This window comes from Hippoglossus hippoglossus, chromosome 9, assembly GCF_009819705.1.
Source record: "Hippoglossus hippoglossus isolate fHipHip1 chromosome 9, fHipHip1.pri, whole genome shotgun sequence".
Taxonomy (NCBI): domain Eukaryota; kingdom Metazoa; phylum Chordata; class Actinopteri; order Pleuronectiformes; family Pleuronectidae; genus Hippoglossus; species Hippoglossus hippoglossus.
The window spans coordinates 12,005,878-12,022,073 of NC_047159.1; the positions used below are offsets into that span (position 1 = coordinate 12,005,878).

At 42.0% G+C, this 16,196-nt stretch overlaps 1 protein-coding gene across 2 annotated transcripts in view; it reads right to left on the minus strand.

The window, feature by feature from the left end:
- The window catches only part of LOC117767516 (netrin receptor UNC5C-like), a 197,732-nt gene that overhangs the window by 12,772 nt on the left and 168,764 nt on the right, over positions 1-16,196 (minus strand). For both annotated transcript variants that reach the window (XM_034595243.1, XM_034595242.1), the window contains 5 exons: positions 13,866-14,057; positions 8,488-8,705; positions 6,829-6,964; positions 4,445-4,532; positions 1,650-1,818 (listed from right to left, as the gene is read on the minus strand). In XM_034595243.1, the coding sequence (XP_034451134.1) occupies positions 1,650-1,818; positions 4,445-4,532; positions 6,829-6,964; positions 8,488-8,705; positions 13,866-14,057 (803 nt within the window). The remainder of the gene's footprint in view (positions 1-1,649; positions 1,819-4,444; positions 4,533-6,828; positions 6,965-8,487; positions 8,706-13,865; positions 14,058-16,196) is intronic.

Below are 16,196 nucleotides of genomic sequence, written 5' to 3' on the forward strand. Positions count from 1 at the left end.
TTCTGATAGGAAATGGATGTTCCACTGCAATAAGAGAAAAACAAATCGACTTCCTGATGGAATTCCACTTTTCATTTCTCTCGTCTTTGCTCAGTCTGCTCCCAACCTCTTCTGTGCATGTGTCTCTCTCTCTCCCTCACACACATGCACGCACACACGCACGAACACACACACACAGGCACACAGAATCTTATGCATGGCTAATTGTGCAGAGACATTGTGTTGAGCTGTGATAAGCAACGGAGGACAGCATACGGGGGCCTTGTAGACACAGTGATGCTGCAAGACAGCCTTATCACCCACACACAAGGATACACACACACACACACACAGACTGACTGACATACACACACACATACGCAGTCACACACACACAATAACAGATTGCTGAGGTAGAGACTTCATGCTGTGAGACATGGGAGGAGGAAGAGAGGGAGACGTGTAGAAAAAAAAGAAGGGATGGAAACATAAGAAGAAAGACGAGAGAAGGAGACGATGGCAGGAGCATAACAAATTGCTTCTGATAGGAGTTTTCAACCGCCTATTTGTCTGCCAGGCTGTAGGCACTTTATGTTTACCAAATTTCTTCTCCTCTCCTCTCCCTCCCTTCCTTTCCTCACTGCACGTGTGTGTGTGTCTGATGCAGGCTGTTCTCCAGGGGGAAGTTGATAATGTATGGGAGCACACATGTGAATACATGCTGTGAGAGTCATACTGGGAACACTGATGAGCCACAACATCACCGGTAACTGGTTTTAATGCTGTGGCTGATGAGTGTATATAAATAATTCGGTGTAGTCTGTGTGCAGACATTACATGTACACAGATACCCCTGTCTGATTGTTTGTTGTGTGTTGGTTTGGTTTGTTTGGTTTGTCAGCAGGACAACACAAAAACTGCTCACAAATTAACACAACTTGGTTGAAGGATGGAACATAGGCGAAGAAAGAACCCATTACATTTTGATGCAGATCCAGACAAAGGCGCTTATCAAGGTCCTTTTTTCACAATTTCTTCAAAATGGCAGAATGTGGCATTAGCCTTGAGGTACATCTTCCATCTAGTTTTGGCAATGTAACTGCTCCTCTCTCTAAAGGTTAAAGCAGTGGAATTCAAAAGCTCATCAATCAATCAAATTGTATTTGTATAGCCCTTATTCACAAATAACAATTTGTCTCACAGGGCTTAACAAGGTGCAACGTCCTCTGCACTTAACCCTCAGCAAGAGTGAGGAAAACCTACCGATGGTGACGCCATCCAGAGTAGCTACATCAATAAATAATGCATCTCCGGAGTGTTCAGGGCCAAGTACTACAAATTCTGTTTTTTCAGAGTTTGACGAGAGAAAAGTGCAGGTCATGCAGGTTTTTATGTCCTTAAAATATGCTTGGAGTTTAGTTAGTTGATTACTTTTTCTGGTTACATAGAAAAGTATAACTGGGTATTTTCCTCATAAGGTTTCCTGATAATGTTCCCTTTGGAAGCATAAATGAGGTAAATAAAATTGGGTCGAGCACAGAACCCTGAGGAATCCCGTTATTAACTCATTTGACTTTATCTTAATGTACTCATTTGCACATTATCGCTCACTAAAAACAGAGCTCAATACACAAAACACATAAATAAAAGATGCAGTGGGGAACACTCACCTCCCATTCTCCCATGGCCAGTTGGTTCTTTAGCTGTATGAGCCAGTCTTCATGGACATCGTCGGCACAGTGGTGTATGGTGAGGATCACCGGTCTGGTCAGCAGGGCCCCTGGTGGCCCACAACTCACCACTGGGCTCAGCACCGTCTGGATGTCTTCTACCGGAGGTCTGTAAACGACAGATAACACCAAGGTAAAATGCTTCTTTAGAGCAGAGCGGCAGGAGGGCTGCACTGCTAGCTATACTAATTAGTGTGAGGATCAACTTTAGAAAGCTGTATTGATTTCCCATAGCAATGGCTATTTTGTCATAATGTTTATATATGGAAAGGCTTGGCTGCTCATAATAAAAAAGACAGGTGGGTAGAAACACTACAGAGAGAAAGACCTGCCCAGATCAGAGCGGAGCGGCATAAATGCAGTTGGAGGATTATTAGTGTAGTCAGCAGGGGCTCAGCTGGAGTCAGTAGTTCACAGCTCATGGGCAGAAAATAAATGAACACTGGGCACAGATTCACCTGTGTTTTACCACAGACATACAGGAACCTGTTGTTAAAACCACAGACTACTTCAAGCTCTTCTACTGTGAATAAACGGGAGATTATCCCTGCACGTTTATTTGCCAACAAATTGAAGTGTAAAACTGCATCTTCAAACGAAAAATAAACGAGACAATACATGAGGAAATGATTATGTGTGTTCTCGGATGTAATCCATCGTCCATTCATTTTCTTCCCTCACGTTGCAGAAGATATACACCGACTGAGTCCATATAGATCGAGGAGGACATGGTTCTAAATTTTAACTGTGTCACTTTTTTTTTCAGCCCACCTTGTGTCAGGGGGGGCGCTAATCCTCCGCAGTATTATCGATTCAACCGCTGGAGCTCATTATTGACTCATGAAGGGTTCACATGAGAAGCTAACAGATGAAAACAGTATGACTCAAACCGTACCGGCACCCCCTCTGACTATGCTAACGCTGAGGATGCCTCTTAATGAATTACAGCGTTATTGATTTGTAAATGTTATGTATCTTTTATCACATAAATAGAGCTAATAGATCTTTTTTAAGTTGAGCATGCGGGGGAACTGACACCTGAGGGTTAGAGCTTAATGAGCTAAACCACATGATTGTTCCCTGCGCAGTGTTGCTGAGGTAAGTCAATGTGATTTTTTTTTGCGATCCAGCTATTGACTGGAGAGGGAGACAGAGGACAGTGAAGAGGTTTGACTTTCTAGAAATACTATAGCACACGGCAGGGGAGGTAATTCTTATCGACTGATGTTGATCGAGGAGACGCTACAATGGATGCATTGGGTCAAATACATGAATAAAGCTGTCCTAAAGCTCATCTCTCTTTATTGCTTTTCAAAGCATGCAAAAGCAAACCCTCCATGCAGATACTTGTGGTTTTATCTTCTCAGATTTTTAAACTGCTGTTTAAGAGCATTGCCGCTACCACCAATCAATACAGTGCCAGTAAATGGAATTTGGCTTGTAGGGCTGACAGCATTAACAAACGTATATTTCAAAGAGTCACAGGCAATGTGTAGCTTGAGAAATAGTGTCCTTGTGGCACTGGGTGATGCACAGACCTTGCTGCAGACAGTATTCACAGGAACTATTCTCCTCTCGAGAAGTGGCCACTGTGAAAACTGCTGATGTCAGAATGGATGGATTATCAAGTGAGAAACTAACAAGATTGATTTACTTCTATTCTACAGAACTGTGTGGCAAACTCAGATATTAAAAAAGGGGCAAATAAAAGCAAAATTTGCACGTGAGAAAATGTTCGGTTCTACAGACAGATATTAAATTCAGACTGTGCTGTTGCTGATAAATATTTAGCTGAGTTCTTTTGGGGAAATAGACTTAAGACAGATACATGTCTCCAAAACTAACTAATGACTTTGATGGGACAGTGGATATCAATGCAGATACTTCTGCCAAAATAAATCTTCTCTTTTTCTCTCTCAAATGACTCTAAATATTTAAATGTCCTTTGAAATTTGTTTGGTGATGCAGACACATGTGGTCATTTGCATGTGCTTTAAACATAAACCGGGTTTTTGCCATATACTGTAGTTGCCTCTAATTATTAAACAACATAATGAAACAACAAAATAGAAACCTTCTGCCTGTCATGTCCAACACAAAGCTTTGTCTTAATCATGCACATGCTTAGACAGAAAAGGATTATTGTACCCTCACCCAAAAATAGCCACCAATCTGTTAGTGACTGTGGAAACAGTGATCTCTTGACACATGCTTTCAAACGCTGCCTGTTTCCTTCTTGGATCTATAATATTAAGTGCAAACAAATCTGCCTCTAGTCTCACTGACTTCAGCATCATTTGGAGCTGGATAATAACACTGATTAAAAAAATGGCATTCACTTTGTAAATGATGTGGATTATTGTCCAGACTATAATGTTAAGTAGGTAATAATCAATGTGCAGAATATTCCCTTTTAATCTCTTTTAATTCGATGGCATTAACTGACCTCTGCTCTGTGAATCACCAAAGGAAGGTGTGCTTGGATAAACTGTACTGAATGAATAATAATTATTCCTCCCTTTCTGTGCATCCGGAGCCCGTGTCACACTGTGAAAGCCTCCCCAGGAAACTATACAAACAGGTCTTAGAAGAAGATAAAGGGAAACGAAGAAACAGAAACCCGCAGAGGGAGATGCGGAGATGAAGGATAAAAAAAAAGGGGGACAACAGGGAACGAAAGAGAGGAAAACAAAGTCACAGAGAAGAAAACTGAGGGGAATAGAGACAAAACTTACCTCAAGCTGTCCTTCCTGTGCACAGTCACATACATCTCGTACACCCGACCATGAGGAACGGCCCCCGCTGGAACCAACAAACTCACACCTGCAGGGACGACAGGGGAAGCAGGAAGGATGGAGGCAGAAATAATGAGTTTTTCATCACTGGATTTATTAATTTCAGCATACACAAATGAATTATTGAAGGCGAAACCTATTATCACTTTATCATGATGATTAATTATTGAGTGATCATTGTTAAAGGCAAACCGTGTAAAACTTTCTCTTAAATATATCATGGAGTGAATTGCGCTGCGATGTTTTATAGCTTCTTGGAGCCGCTTCCTATCAGAAGGTTATGTTGCAGCCACAGATCACAGCAGAACTCACTATTATTCATTCTTTTTGCCTGCTGCTTTTAAATCCAAAACATAAATCTACTGAAAGTTTTTCTTTCCTTTAAATCTAGGAAGCAAGAGAACATCACAAAGCTTTTATGTGTAATATTTTAACCGTTCGGTCGTAGCCAGATGCTCTTATTTTATGTGTTCAGTTTTTGAAAATGGATTTTATCATGTTTGAATCTGTAATACTTCTCATTAGGAAGTATTAGGTTTGATTTACACCACATTTAAAAGGTGACTTTATTCACACTTTGTTCTGCTCTAGCTTTCTCGCTATTTCTTTTTTTGCAAATGTATTTAAAGGAGACATATAATGCTCATATTCACGTTCATAAGTTTTGCTCTAATGTACAGAAAACACATAACTTTCCTCATACTGTCCACTGCTGCAGCTCCTCTTGTCAGTCCCTGTCTGAAACGCTTGGTTTTGGCTCCTGTCTCTTTAAGGCCCCCATACCAGTAAAGCCCACACTGCTCTGATTGGCCGGTTGACCCACTGTACAGTGATTGGTCCACTGCTTCCAGCACGTGTAGTAAATGTAATCAAATATTCAGACCCTTTGCCATGACAAATTTAGCTTGGACCCATTTCTCTCAATCATTTTTAGATGCTTTACATCTGATTGATTATGATCCTACTACGATTGAGGGAATGGATTTGGAAAGGCACATTTCTGTCAAAGTCTCACAGCTGACAGCCAAGCCAGGGATTCGAAGAAACATCCTGCTGAGCTCAGAGACAGGGTTGTGTCGAGATCTGGGGCAGGCTACAGAAAGGTTTGCACATTGACCCCTATAATTCTTAAATGGAAGAAGTTTGCAGCAAGCAGGACTCTTCCTGGAGGTGGTCACCCAGCCAAACAGCAAACAAAGGAGAGGGGCTTTGGCAAAAGAGGTGACCAAGAACCTGTTGGTCACTGTGAGGGAGCTCCAGGGATCCTGTGTGGAGATGGGAGAACCTTCCTGGAGGAAAACCATCACTGCAACATTCCATCAATTTCTAGCTTCATGACAGAATTGCCAGACACAAACCTCTCCTCAGTGAAATACAGTTTGCCGAAAAGCACCTAATTGACTCTCAGACTGTGAGAAACAAGATTCTCTGGCCTGAAAACAAAGATTGAACTGTTTGGCCTCAATTCTAAGCGTCATGTCTGGAGGAAACCAGGCACCACTCATCATCTGCCTAATACCCTCCCAGCGGTGACGCATGCTGGTGGCAGCATCATCCTGTGGGGGTGTTTTTCAGCAGCAGGGACAGGGAGACTGGCCAGAATTGAGGACTGAAGCTGAACAGAGCAAAGTAGAGCGATAGCCTTAATCAAAACCAGTCTGGATCTCAGACTGGGCTGATGGTTCAACATCAAACAGGACAATGAGCCGAAGCACAAAGCTAAGATAACACAGGAGTGGCATCTCTGTGGATGTCACAGAGTGGTCAGGCCAGAGTTCTGAACATCTCTGGAGAGATCTGAAAAGGTCTACCGACAGCCACCATCCATCCTGACAGAGCTTGAGAGGATCTGCACAGAGGAGCGGCAGAAAATCCCCAGATCCAGGTGGGAAAAGCTCCATGCATCATACCCAAGAAGACTCCAGGCTGCAATCGCCAAATGTGCTTCAAATATAAGTACTCAGTAAATGGTCGGAATATTTATGTCTATGTAATATTCAAATAAATTATTAAAACAAATCGAAAATTATGATTGCTGTACAATTATGGGGCATTGAGTATAGAAGGGAAATATGAATTCACATTATTTTTGCCAATGAAGGAGTCTCAATACTTTCTGAATCGTTTTTTAACAGTTAATGCAATTTTGTTATATTATTTGTTATTTGTTACTATTAAGAAACAAATACTACAAAATGTTCCTGGTTCTTAAACCCAATATTGAAGAAGTTCATTGGAGCGATCACCCTAGTCACTACATTATCAATCAACATTACCCAGTTTCATGTTTGTTTTACTGAATGTTTGTAAAAGCCTGAGTTTACCAGAGTTGGGCACGATGAGGTGTCCCCCCTGGTTGTTGAAGGACCCGTGAGCCGTGCAGGAGGGGTCTCGTGTTCGGGCTAAGGTCTGGTTGCGGAGGTTCATGGTGTCACTGTGGTCCAACAGAGACTGAGTGACCTGTGAAGGAAAACACAACAGTGGGAGTGACAATAAGAAAAAAAAGAAAATTAGAAATGATACATGCTGAAACTAACAAATGTTGCTAATCAGCAGAGACTAGATCAACGGGAAGTCCTAATTAAAAACTCACTGAAGAATCAATGACTTGGCCTCGCTTGAGCGAGAGTGTTATAAAGGAACAGATTGGCATTCACCACAAAAATCTGTTTGTTAACCTCAATTAAATCGTAGCTCTTTGTACCTCATAAGATTAATTTAATGGATGAATGATGCTTGCGGCAAACAATAACAAAAAAACCTTGAATTCTAATCAAATGTTAAAGTTGTATTCCGATTGAGAGAAAGTCGTTTTCCTGTCAGAGCCTTGTGAGAATGCTCTCTGTTTATTTTGTGGCGCTTTGGTTATGAATGTTGGATGTTACTTCAGACTGCTGAGTTTTTATTTTAGTCTAATGCCTTTAATGTGTGCAAGCATTGATTATAATTACTGTACACTATAGTGTGTACCCTCATGCAGAAAGCTGCACCTATTCAAAAATAATCTATGCATTATTGTATATATATAGTGTGCAGAAAATCGATGTGGTACGGTTAGAAGGATGGACTTCCTCTGACAGAGCTGATGTGAAGCACAGTCAAGATGTATTCTAAACTATCCAAAAGTTCAAGGAGGTCCAGAGAAGTTTCAGTGTGAAGGACCGACCTCCGGTTGAACAGGTCATTCTAGTTTTATTTTCACCAGGCTGACGAGAGCAAGCATTGAAAGGAGAATATTAAAAGCTCCCTTTTCTACTTGAATTCCACCGCATTCATCAAAATGCCATGTTTTCTCGCTAACCATTAACTCAAATGCTACGGGGGGAAGATGTGCATCTGCCTGGGAGCGCTGCCATCGGGCTGAGCTGGCAGTCGGTGAGAGGAGGGTGGATTTACAATAGACCTATGAAAGCACCTTAGGGTAGGTGGTAAAATATTTCCTACTTTGCATTTCTTCCGTCAAAATGTCCAATGTGAGATGTAAAATAAGGTCTTAACATTCAGTACATTTCTCCGACAAAATAACTGCAAAAACAAACCCTCAATTGGTGACGCAAGGTCAGTCATTCGATTCCGCAGCGGTTCAACAGGGAATGCAGTTAAAAGTAATAATAGATAAAATCATCAAAGGTGCCACTGATCCACGGAGCTCAAATGGAGTGAGTTCAGCTGTGGTACTGCCTCAGGACAGGTGCTGGGATGATACAGAGCAGTTTCATCTGTATTTGTGACAACTGACTCCGGTATGCATATCCCTTCAGCTGACAGAGCGGGAGGAAACTGGGGCACTGAGCTGCATGTTTACTAATGGTGTTTGGGTTTGTATTTATGTGACGGGTAATACATAACTACAGTTGTACTACTTCTTATTTTGATCCTGTAGTGGAAACTTTGTATAAATAATTCCTTGCTCATACGGAATACTTTACAGAAGAGAAATGTACTGGCATCGGTGATGGGTTAGTTACAATAGCCGCAAATACCTTGGGAGACAGTTTGGACGTGAAGTCTCCTCCGAGGTCGTCCTGCGGTGTGACCAGGCCAGACGAGTTGTAGACTTTGATTTTCAAGTTGGGAAGCGGGTCCAAGAGCGGGGAGTTGGTCATCGGGATTTTATCTGAAACATCGTGGAGGGCGTAGACGGGACCACGATACATGGCGGCCGCATTTGTCAAGTCGGGAGGAACTGTCAGGAGATCAGCTGAGGGGATAAAAAGGTAGAGGAAGAGAGGGGGAGTCACTGAATGGAGGAAAGACATAGTTGTTGAATGCACAAGTGTACAACGAGGGAACATGAAGAAGAAGCTAAATAATTTAAATCCTCGATAGTATGAAATGCATGGCTGCACTATGGGACTGATGTGGGGAACTTGTAGTGAGATTATAGCGAGCAGGAGTAAGGCGAGACGAGGGCGGACCAGGCTGCTGATAAGGTTTCAGTGTCTGCAGTGATACATTGCAGTACACAGGGGCATGACCTGGATCAAGGACTGGTCGTGGATCCTGCACAGAGAGGGAGGAGGAAAGAGAGAAAGCAGGGGAGGAGAGACGGCAAGAAACAGACAGAGGGAAAGTGTGTGCAGATTGTGAAGGAAATGCATAAACTTTATCCTAAAGACATTTCAACTTGGACAGGTTTAATAGTTCATGTTAAATGATTAAATCTGTACATTATCACGACAGATTACATTTTTCTCTATGTATTATAACTGCATCGCCCTATGCCGTGCTTCAAACTGATTCTTTTGTTGTCAATAACTTCATCCACACAATCAAAGTTGTCACAGGTTAATCTCATTAGTGTTTATTTTTAAATACGTTGTAAAAATGTAGTTTATTTAGAATAGAATACAAACAACAATATGGACCATGGAAGAGACAGGGTTTATGACTCATACTGTAGCCAGCCACCAGGGGGCAGTGGAGACGATTTGGCTTCACTTCTGGGGAGCCGTCATGTCGTCCATTTTTATCTACGGTTCTGTCACCTCACTTTAAACAAAGTAATGAATTGGTCCATGTTCATTAATATATAAAATTGAAGCTTTGAATCAAACCATCAGGGGAAACAAAATAAAAACTCTTAATTTCTGGGTCAGATGTGAACTGAGACGACTGTGTGGATTCTACATGTTTTACTCTGCTCTCTCTCTCGCTCTCTCTCTCTCTCTCTCTCTCTCTCTCTCTCTCTCTCTCTCTCTCTCTCTCTCTCTTGACTTGTCACGACTGATGTTTGCTAGCAGTGCCATCTTGACACGTTGCATGTAAACTCAGTAACCCACTTGAATATGCAATGTAAAGCATGGGGACTGAAAACGCACTCGCACATGCAAAAGTGTATCTCACATGTACACTGCTCTATATTTGCTCACACACACACACACACACACACACACACACACACACACACACACACACACACACACACACACACACACACACACACACACACACACACACACTCCACAGACATGTTACATGGGGATTGCATGATGTCAGTGGGGATGAATTGACAAGTGTTTCCGAGACTCCCTTCTGTGCTCATCACGGAAAGGTTACAGTTAGCCAGGGGGAAGGAACATGGTGGTGGCTAATCAGTAATGTATTATAATCCATGGGCTTGCAGTATTCAGGTACTGTTTTCAGTATGTTCATTTCAGTGGCAGTTTCCTTCTACTATTAGCATTTAGCTCTATTTCTACTGACACTCCCAACTAAACACTGTTGCGGCTTTAATGAGTTCTCACTTAGAATAAACATTAATCTTCTGCAAAAAAAATTATCTAATTAACAGACACACATGCTTTTTCTTTTATAATCAAAGAGCTAAAAAGCTTTTGATATGAAATTATTGGAAATGTTATAACAACAATGAATTGACTTTAGTTTGTGTGTTTCTGCCAGGATGTTGGCCCTTATTTCCTTTTAGGTAATTGGAAAGTGCGGCTGATTGTCATAATAATGTTTTCGCTGTCATTAAGAAGCAGTAAATAGCACATTGGGATTTGCTTTACTAAAGTCAATAAAGTGAATGTGCTCCGAGAGACTCCATAACAGCCATCTTGCTAAAGCTCTTTTTTTTTTTTTTAACAGTTTGACACAACTCACCTACGGGGCAGAAAACCAACAAAGGAAACAACTCTGCTCCATCCAAACGTCCAACATATCCAATATTTAATTGGCACTGGGATCCCGGGAAGGCCAGTTCTGTGTTGTTTTTTCTTTTCTTCACAGCATGCAGCTCTTATTTGATTTATTTATTTTACGTTTGGTCGCCTGAAATCCTGTTGTTCCCTGCAAGAGGCCATCCATTCTAATTTGAAAATCTCTCATTATCACCCCCCCCCCCCCACCACCACCACACACACACACACACACCACCACCACCACCTCTCAGCCCACCTCCACCACACCAACACACATACACACGCAGAGTTTCACACACACACACACACACACACACACACACACACACACACACACACACACACACACACACACACATCTGTCACATGTCACTCTCTTGCTCTCCATCACAGGCTGTTTACCCTTAAAGCCAGCGGGTATTCCTGCCAAATCATCCCTGCTGAAATTTAATTAACAACTAATGAAAAGCCGGGGAGAGTGTGTGTGTGTGTGTGTGAGAGCGAGCGAGAGAGAGAGAGAGAGAGAGAGAGAGAGAGAGAGAGAGAGAGAGAGAGAGAGAGAGAGAGAGAGAGAGAGAAAGACAGGCAGGCAGGCAGAGATTACAGGGACATAATTCTTCATTAATAGTAATCGGAGATGGTCCCTCAATGCAGAGTGACAAGCATCCTAATGCTTTACTGATAAAATCTACCCACATACAAAGACATTCATCCTTGTACACACACACAATCACACAATCACACACCCACAGATACACAATTACTTATGCTACCAATTTGCATTGTATTCTCTCTGACCTCTCTCTATTTTTAACTCTGTACCATGATTTGAATTATAATCGTCTTCCCTCAACTGACCACAGAAACACACACACACCCTGAATTATTAAGTATCCGATTAAAGATGCTTCAAGGTTTGCAGAGGTGTAGTTTGTAGATCCCACCACATTAGAAAAACATGGATCCCTGAGCTAAAATAAAAATAAAATGACATTTTGAAGTCGACCAAATGTAAACTATCAAGCACCAGTATGATCTTTTTTATTCCAAGGCATCTAATAATAATATCTCATCCATATTTGTGGGAGTTAATGAATGTATCTCAGCTTTGTGAATGTGCCTCACTCCTACAGGGGTGTATTTGTGAATGTTTGCACATGTTCATTACATTTTTCATTTATTTATTTTTTGTTTTAGCTATTGATTGTGGCATCTGTGGACTGACACCTGTTGTAATTCCCCGCCCATTCCTGACATTTCCAGTAAGATATCAAATGCACACGGCCTGGTTGTGCAGGTGTGTGCGGCCGCATGCTTCTTCTTCTTGTCTTATCCATTTCCAGGACAGAGGGGCAGAAATGACGTGGCAGACAGCAGAGAGTGAAACATGGATCCACTTACACAGCAAGACAAACAGGGAGGAAGTTGTTGTGGGAGTCAGTGTGACGGGGAGAAACGGAGACATGGCGAGGGAAAGACTGAGACACGCAGACGGCGATGAAGAGAGAAGGTTGCCGATAAACAGGAAATGTGATTAACCTGAATGTGCAGATGGGAAGGTGGGGAAAGAAAGAGTGAGGAAGAGAAGGAGAGTGACAGAGAGAGAGTTCCTGATGGAGGAGAGTGGTGTTTGGTGGAGACAGACATTAATCCAGACCAGCAAGGACAGACAGCCGGAGGCCAGGGAAGAAACAGAAAGGTACTAGAGTCTGTGTGAACTGTAAACGAACCAAAATGGCTTTGGAAGGAATCAAATGAAATGCAACAGTGGGGCTTGTGACACAGTATTTTGTGAAATAACCACATTTTTATCCAACGTCCGAAAGGCAAACACATATAAAGAATAATGTTCATTCACATGTACAGTATAGTATATATTTCAGTAATTGTCTCCCTCAAAGCGGACAGAGAACAGGTAAATCCATAGAGTCACAATTGATCTATGTATCTGTCATGTAGCCATCAGGGATTCAAAACCTTAAATATATGTTTGATTACCACACTTTTGTGCTAAATACTCTCCAGCATCAGAGAGAGTTTCCCAGATGTAGTTTTTCAGGAGCAGCATGCAACATAGGTTGTTTAGCACGAATGAAAACGTGGTGTAAGGCAGTGGACAGTGCTCCACTTTTAAAGATGCTTTAGGCCTCTCAGGGGAGCAAGTGTGTTTTTATGTGAGTGTTTGAAAACGGTCGCATTGTCTGCAGAACATGAAGAAAGGAAATCGATAGAGAAAGAAGACACAAGACAAGTTCACTTTTGGCTCGATGCACGATCAGGGGACACGAGGACGGGGGAATAACACCACGGCCTTTTCTGTTTTAGTTGCTAACAGCTTTTCAATAATGTAAACTGAAGCTTCCCTATACTCCTGTAAAACAACATGTTGTTCTCTTGCTGTATATGCCATGTGTCCACCTTTTGAACACAATAATACATTAAATCTTCACCCAACCAGCATATATAATAATGTAAATTATATAACGCCAAAAGTTAAGAGAAACATATCAAATTGTGGAGTTAGCGATTTGTTCCTGCATGGAGTATCTCTGTGGATAATCAGGCTGAAGTATTTGAGGTCGTGAAAGACCAACATCTATTCCACTGCCATATTCCATGATAAAAAGCACCATTCAAATGAAGAAGCATGCAATCAGGAAGCCTCAGCATGCTCTTTATTTTCTTTATTGCAACTGGGAGAACTTTTTGTAATATTTATTATTCAAACAGCAGGGCACCGCAGTGGTGCAATGATTTCTTGTCGCTTCACAACAAGAGGATTCTAGGTTTGAACCCGTTGGCCGGCCGGGACTTTTCTGTTCAGAGTTTTTTGCAGGTCCTGCATATTCATTGGAGACTTTTCCCATTTATGTAAAGTATAAATAGTTGTTGTCCAGGGTGTTTCCTGCCTCTCACCCAATGTCAGTGGGAGGGCTGACATTGGATGAGAGGCAGCGAATCTCGGAGGATAATGAAGGATGATGAATATTCAGAGCCAGAAAATCCTTCAGCGTTTTTTTTTTTTGTCACCCTGACGCAGTGATGTGACTGTGTACTCCAGGAAACCTTGATGTCACTTGGGTGTGACAGGTGACAACGGGCTTTAAACTTACTGCTTTTTGATGTTAGCTTAGTCTTAAATATAAATATCAGTGTTTCTACTGTGATACTTTCGCCTCCCCCTGGATCAAATGTTATTTTTTATCATTTCTTACCTGATCTGGCTGTTTTGATGTTGACGGACTGGAAGCCTCCATTGAGAGCCGAGGTGTCGATGATGACCGAGTCGAAGTCACGGTGGGTCTTGCGGTAGACAAAGAGCGCCACGATGACAGAGATGACCAGGCACATGATCACCGCGATGACGATGCCCACGTACAGGGCCACGTCATCCGTGCTCGGAGCCGCTGGAAGGGAAACAAAGAAGAACAAAGACACAGTGTTAGATCAAAGATTAGGCGGAAATGTATATTAGAGAAAATAGCCCTTGTAGCTCTTATATAACAGCAGGGCAACGGTTTCAAACGCAGTTGTGTCTGTGTCATGCTCAACATGTGCTCGGCAATTTCACTTTTAACTCAGATCACCTATAACCGTCAAAGGACAAGGTCTAATTCCAAATGAAACAAGCCCTCCAGCGTCTGGAATATGATAATTTGTCTAGACAGAGATAGAGCGAGGGAGGAACACCTTACGTAAAAAAAAGACAGAGGGCTACCGACTCTAAAATTCAATATGGCTGTTAATTATTTTACAAGTGTCCTAACTTTCTTCTTCAGCCCAGCCGAGGTTTTAATAGTGTGGAATCGTCATTCACGAATCCTTTTTTATATAAGCGAGGAAATGACTGGGACAATTTCAAATAATGGGGGATGAGGATGGTAAAAAGGTGTGAGCTACACTTCGGGATGAAGGGGAGGAGAAATGAGGAAAGGATGAGAGGCAACAACTAAAGAGCACAGGGGAGGAAAGATAAGGAGGTAATAGGAGGGAAAGCCGATATGTGGAGAGGAATATAGAAAAGAGAAGCAGATGAGGAGTGAATAGAAAAGAATAGGGAGGAAAGGAGGAAATAGAGGGATTAGATGGGAGGAGAGGAGAGAGGTAAGGGTAGAGAAAGAGAAAGATAATAAAAGAGGCATGTTAAAAGAGAATAAGGAAGTAGGGAAGATGAGAGGAAACAAGCAGGGCACAGAGAATCAGGGAAAGGAGAGGAGAGGAGGAAAAGAAATGGGAGAAAGGTGATAACAGTGGAGGAGAGGAAAATGGGGCAAAAGAGGCAGAAATGCACTTGAACTTCAAAGCAACAAAACAAACCAGCCTACATGTTTAAAAAGAAAGCGCCCGTGAAACTTTTGGAGTAGTCCCACACTTTAAGCACCCCTCGTATAATCATGTCCTCTGTAGCTGGTAGGAGGGGATTTGACTATGCAGCTATTAAGGAGATGACAGAAAAGTGGAGGAATGCTCCTTTTTAATCTGCCCTTAAAGTTGAGAGGCAGATAACAGGCTTTTAGCTCCAAACAGCCTGAGTCATTTACCGAAGGATTTTCTGTTGTCGTACCACAACAAGTTCGGAAAGCATGAACTTGATTATGCGGGAGCGGAGCCTTTGAAGGGGGCGCACAGACACCCGTGCTCCCGTACGGCTGAGCCCGGTGCACAGAGGGAGAGGTCACTGGTGGTGGTAGTTACTCATTTACCACTTGAGGGAGCTATGATCCACTTCTGGTGTCTCTCTGGGGAGCCCGAGCTTGAGAGGGCAAAGCTTTTCAGTCAAGGACCAGAAAAATGAATACGTGTTTGGAACCGTTGTGACTCACTATTTACGTCAAATGACCACTATTTTAAGAATGTCTCTATAATATGTGCACAATAAGCACAAAAATAAGATGTTTAATCGGCACAAATGTAGTCATTTTTCAAAATCTATATAAATATATGGTTGACTCTACGTAAGCAAAATGGTTTGAAACACTGGGCGATGTAATGAGCATGTTCAACCCACAAATGTAGGTTTCTTTTCATAAATTTAGTAAAAAATGTGATATTAAAACCAACGTTGACTGTTGTTTTATATCAAATAAAAGTCAGTTATAATTTGTATTTTTATTGACGATGACGTAAATGATATCCTAACACCAAGTAAAAAGGGGCTGAAAGGATTAATTGATCGGTCAATTCTTTATTCATGAGTGTTTTAGTTATTTTTACAAACAGTGCCACATGTGAGGATTAAGAACTGGTGGAACAGTTCCCTCTATCTCTCGGCTCCAGCTGCTCATTTTGTCTTTCATCCAATCACAGCCTGACACGCTCGCCTTGAGCCAATCACCTGTAAGCTGTCAAACTTTGAAACGTTCTCCCTCTCTTCTGTCAATCCGCTGTCAGTTTAGTTCCACGATCAATGGGTTACCCACGTCCACCCCTGTACCACCTCGACTCATCTCCTTCAACCGTCCAATCAGAAGCCCGTCATCAGACGTCCCGACTTCCTGCTTTATTCCTCATCCTTCCTCTTAATTCATAGCACTGCTTCCACTGCT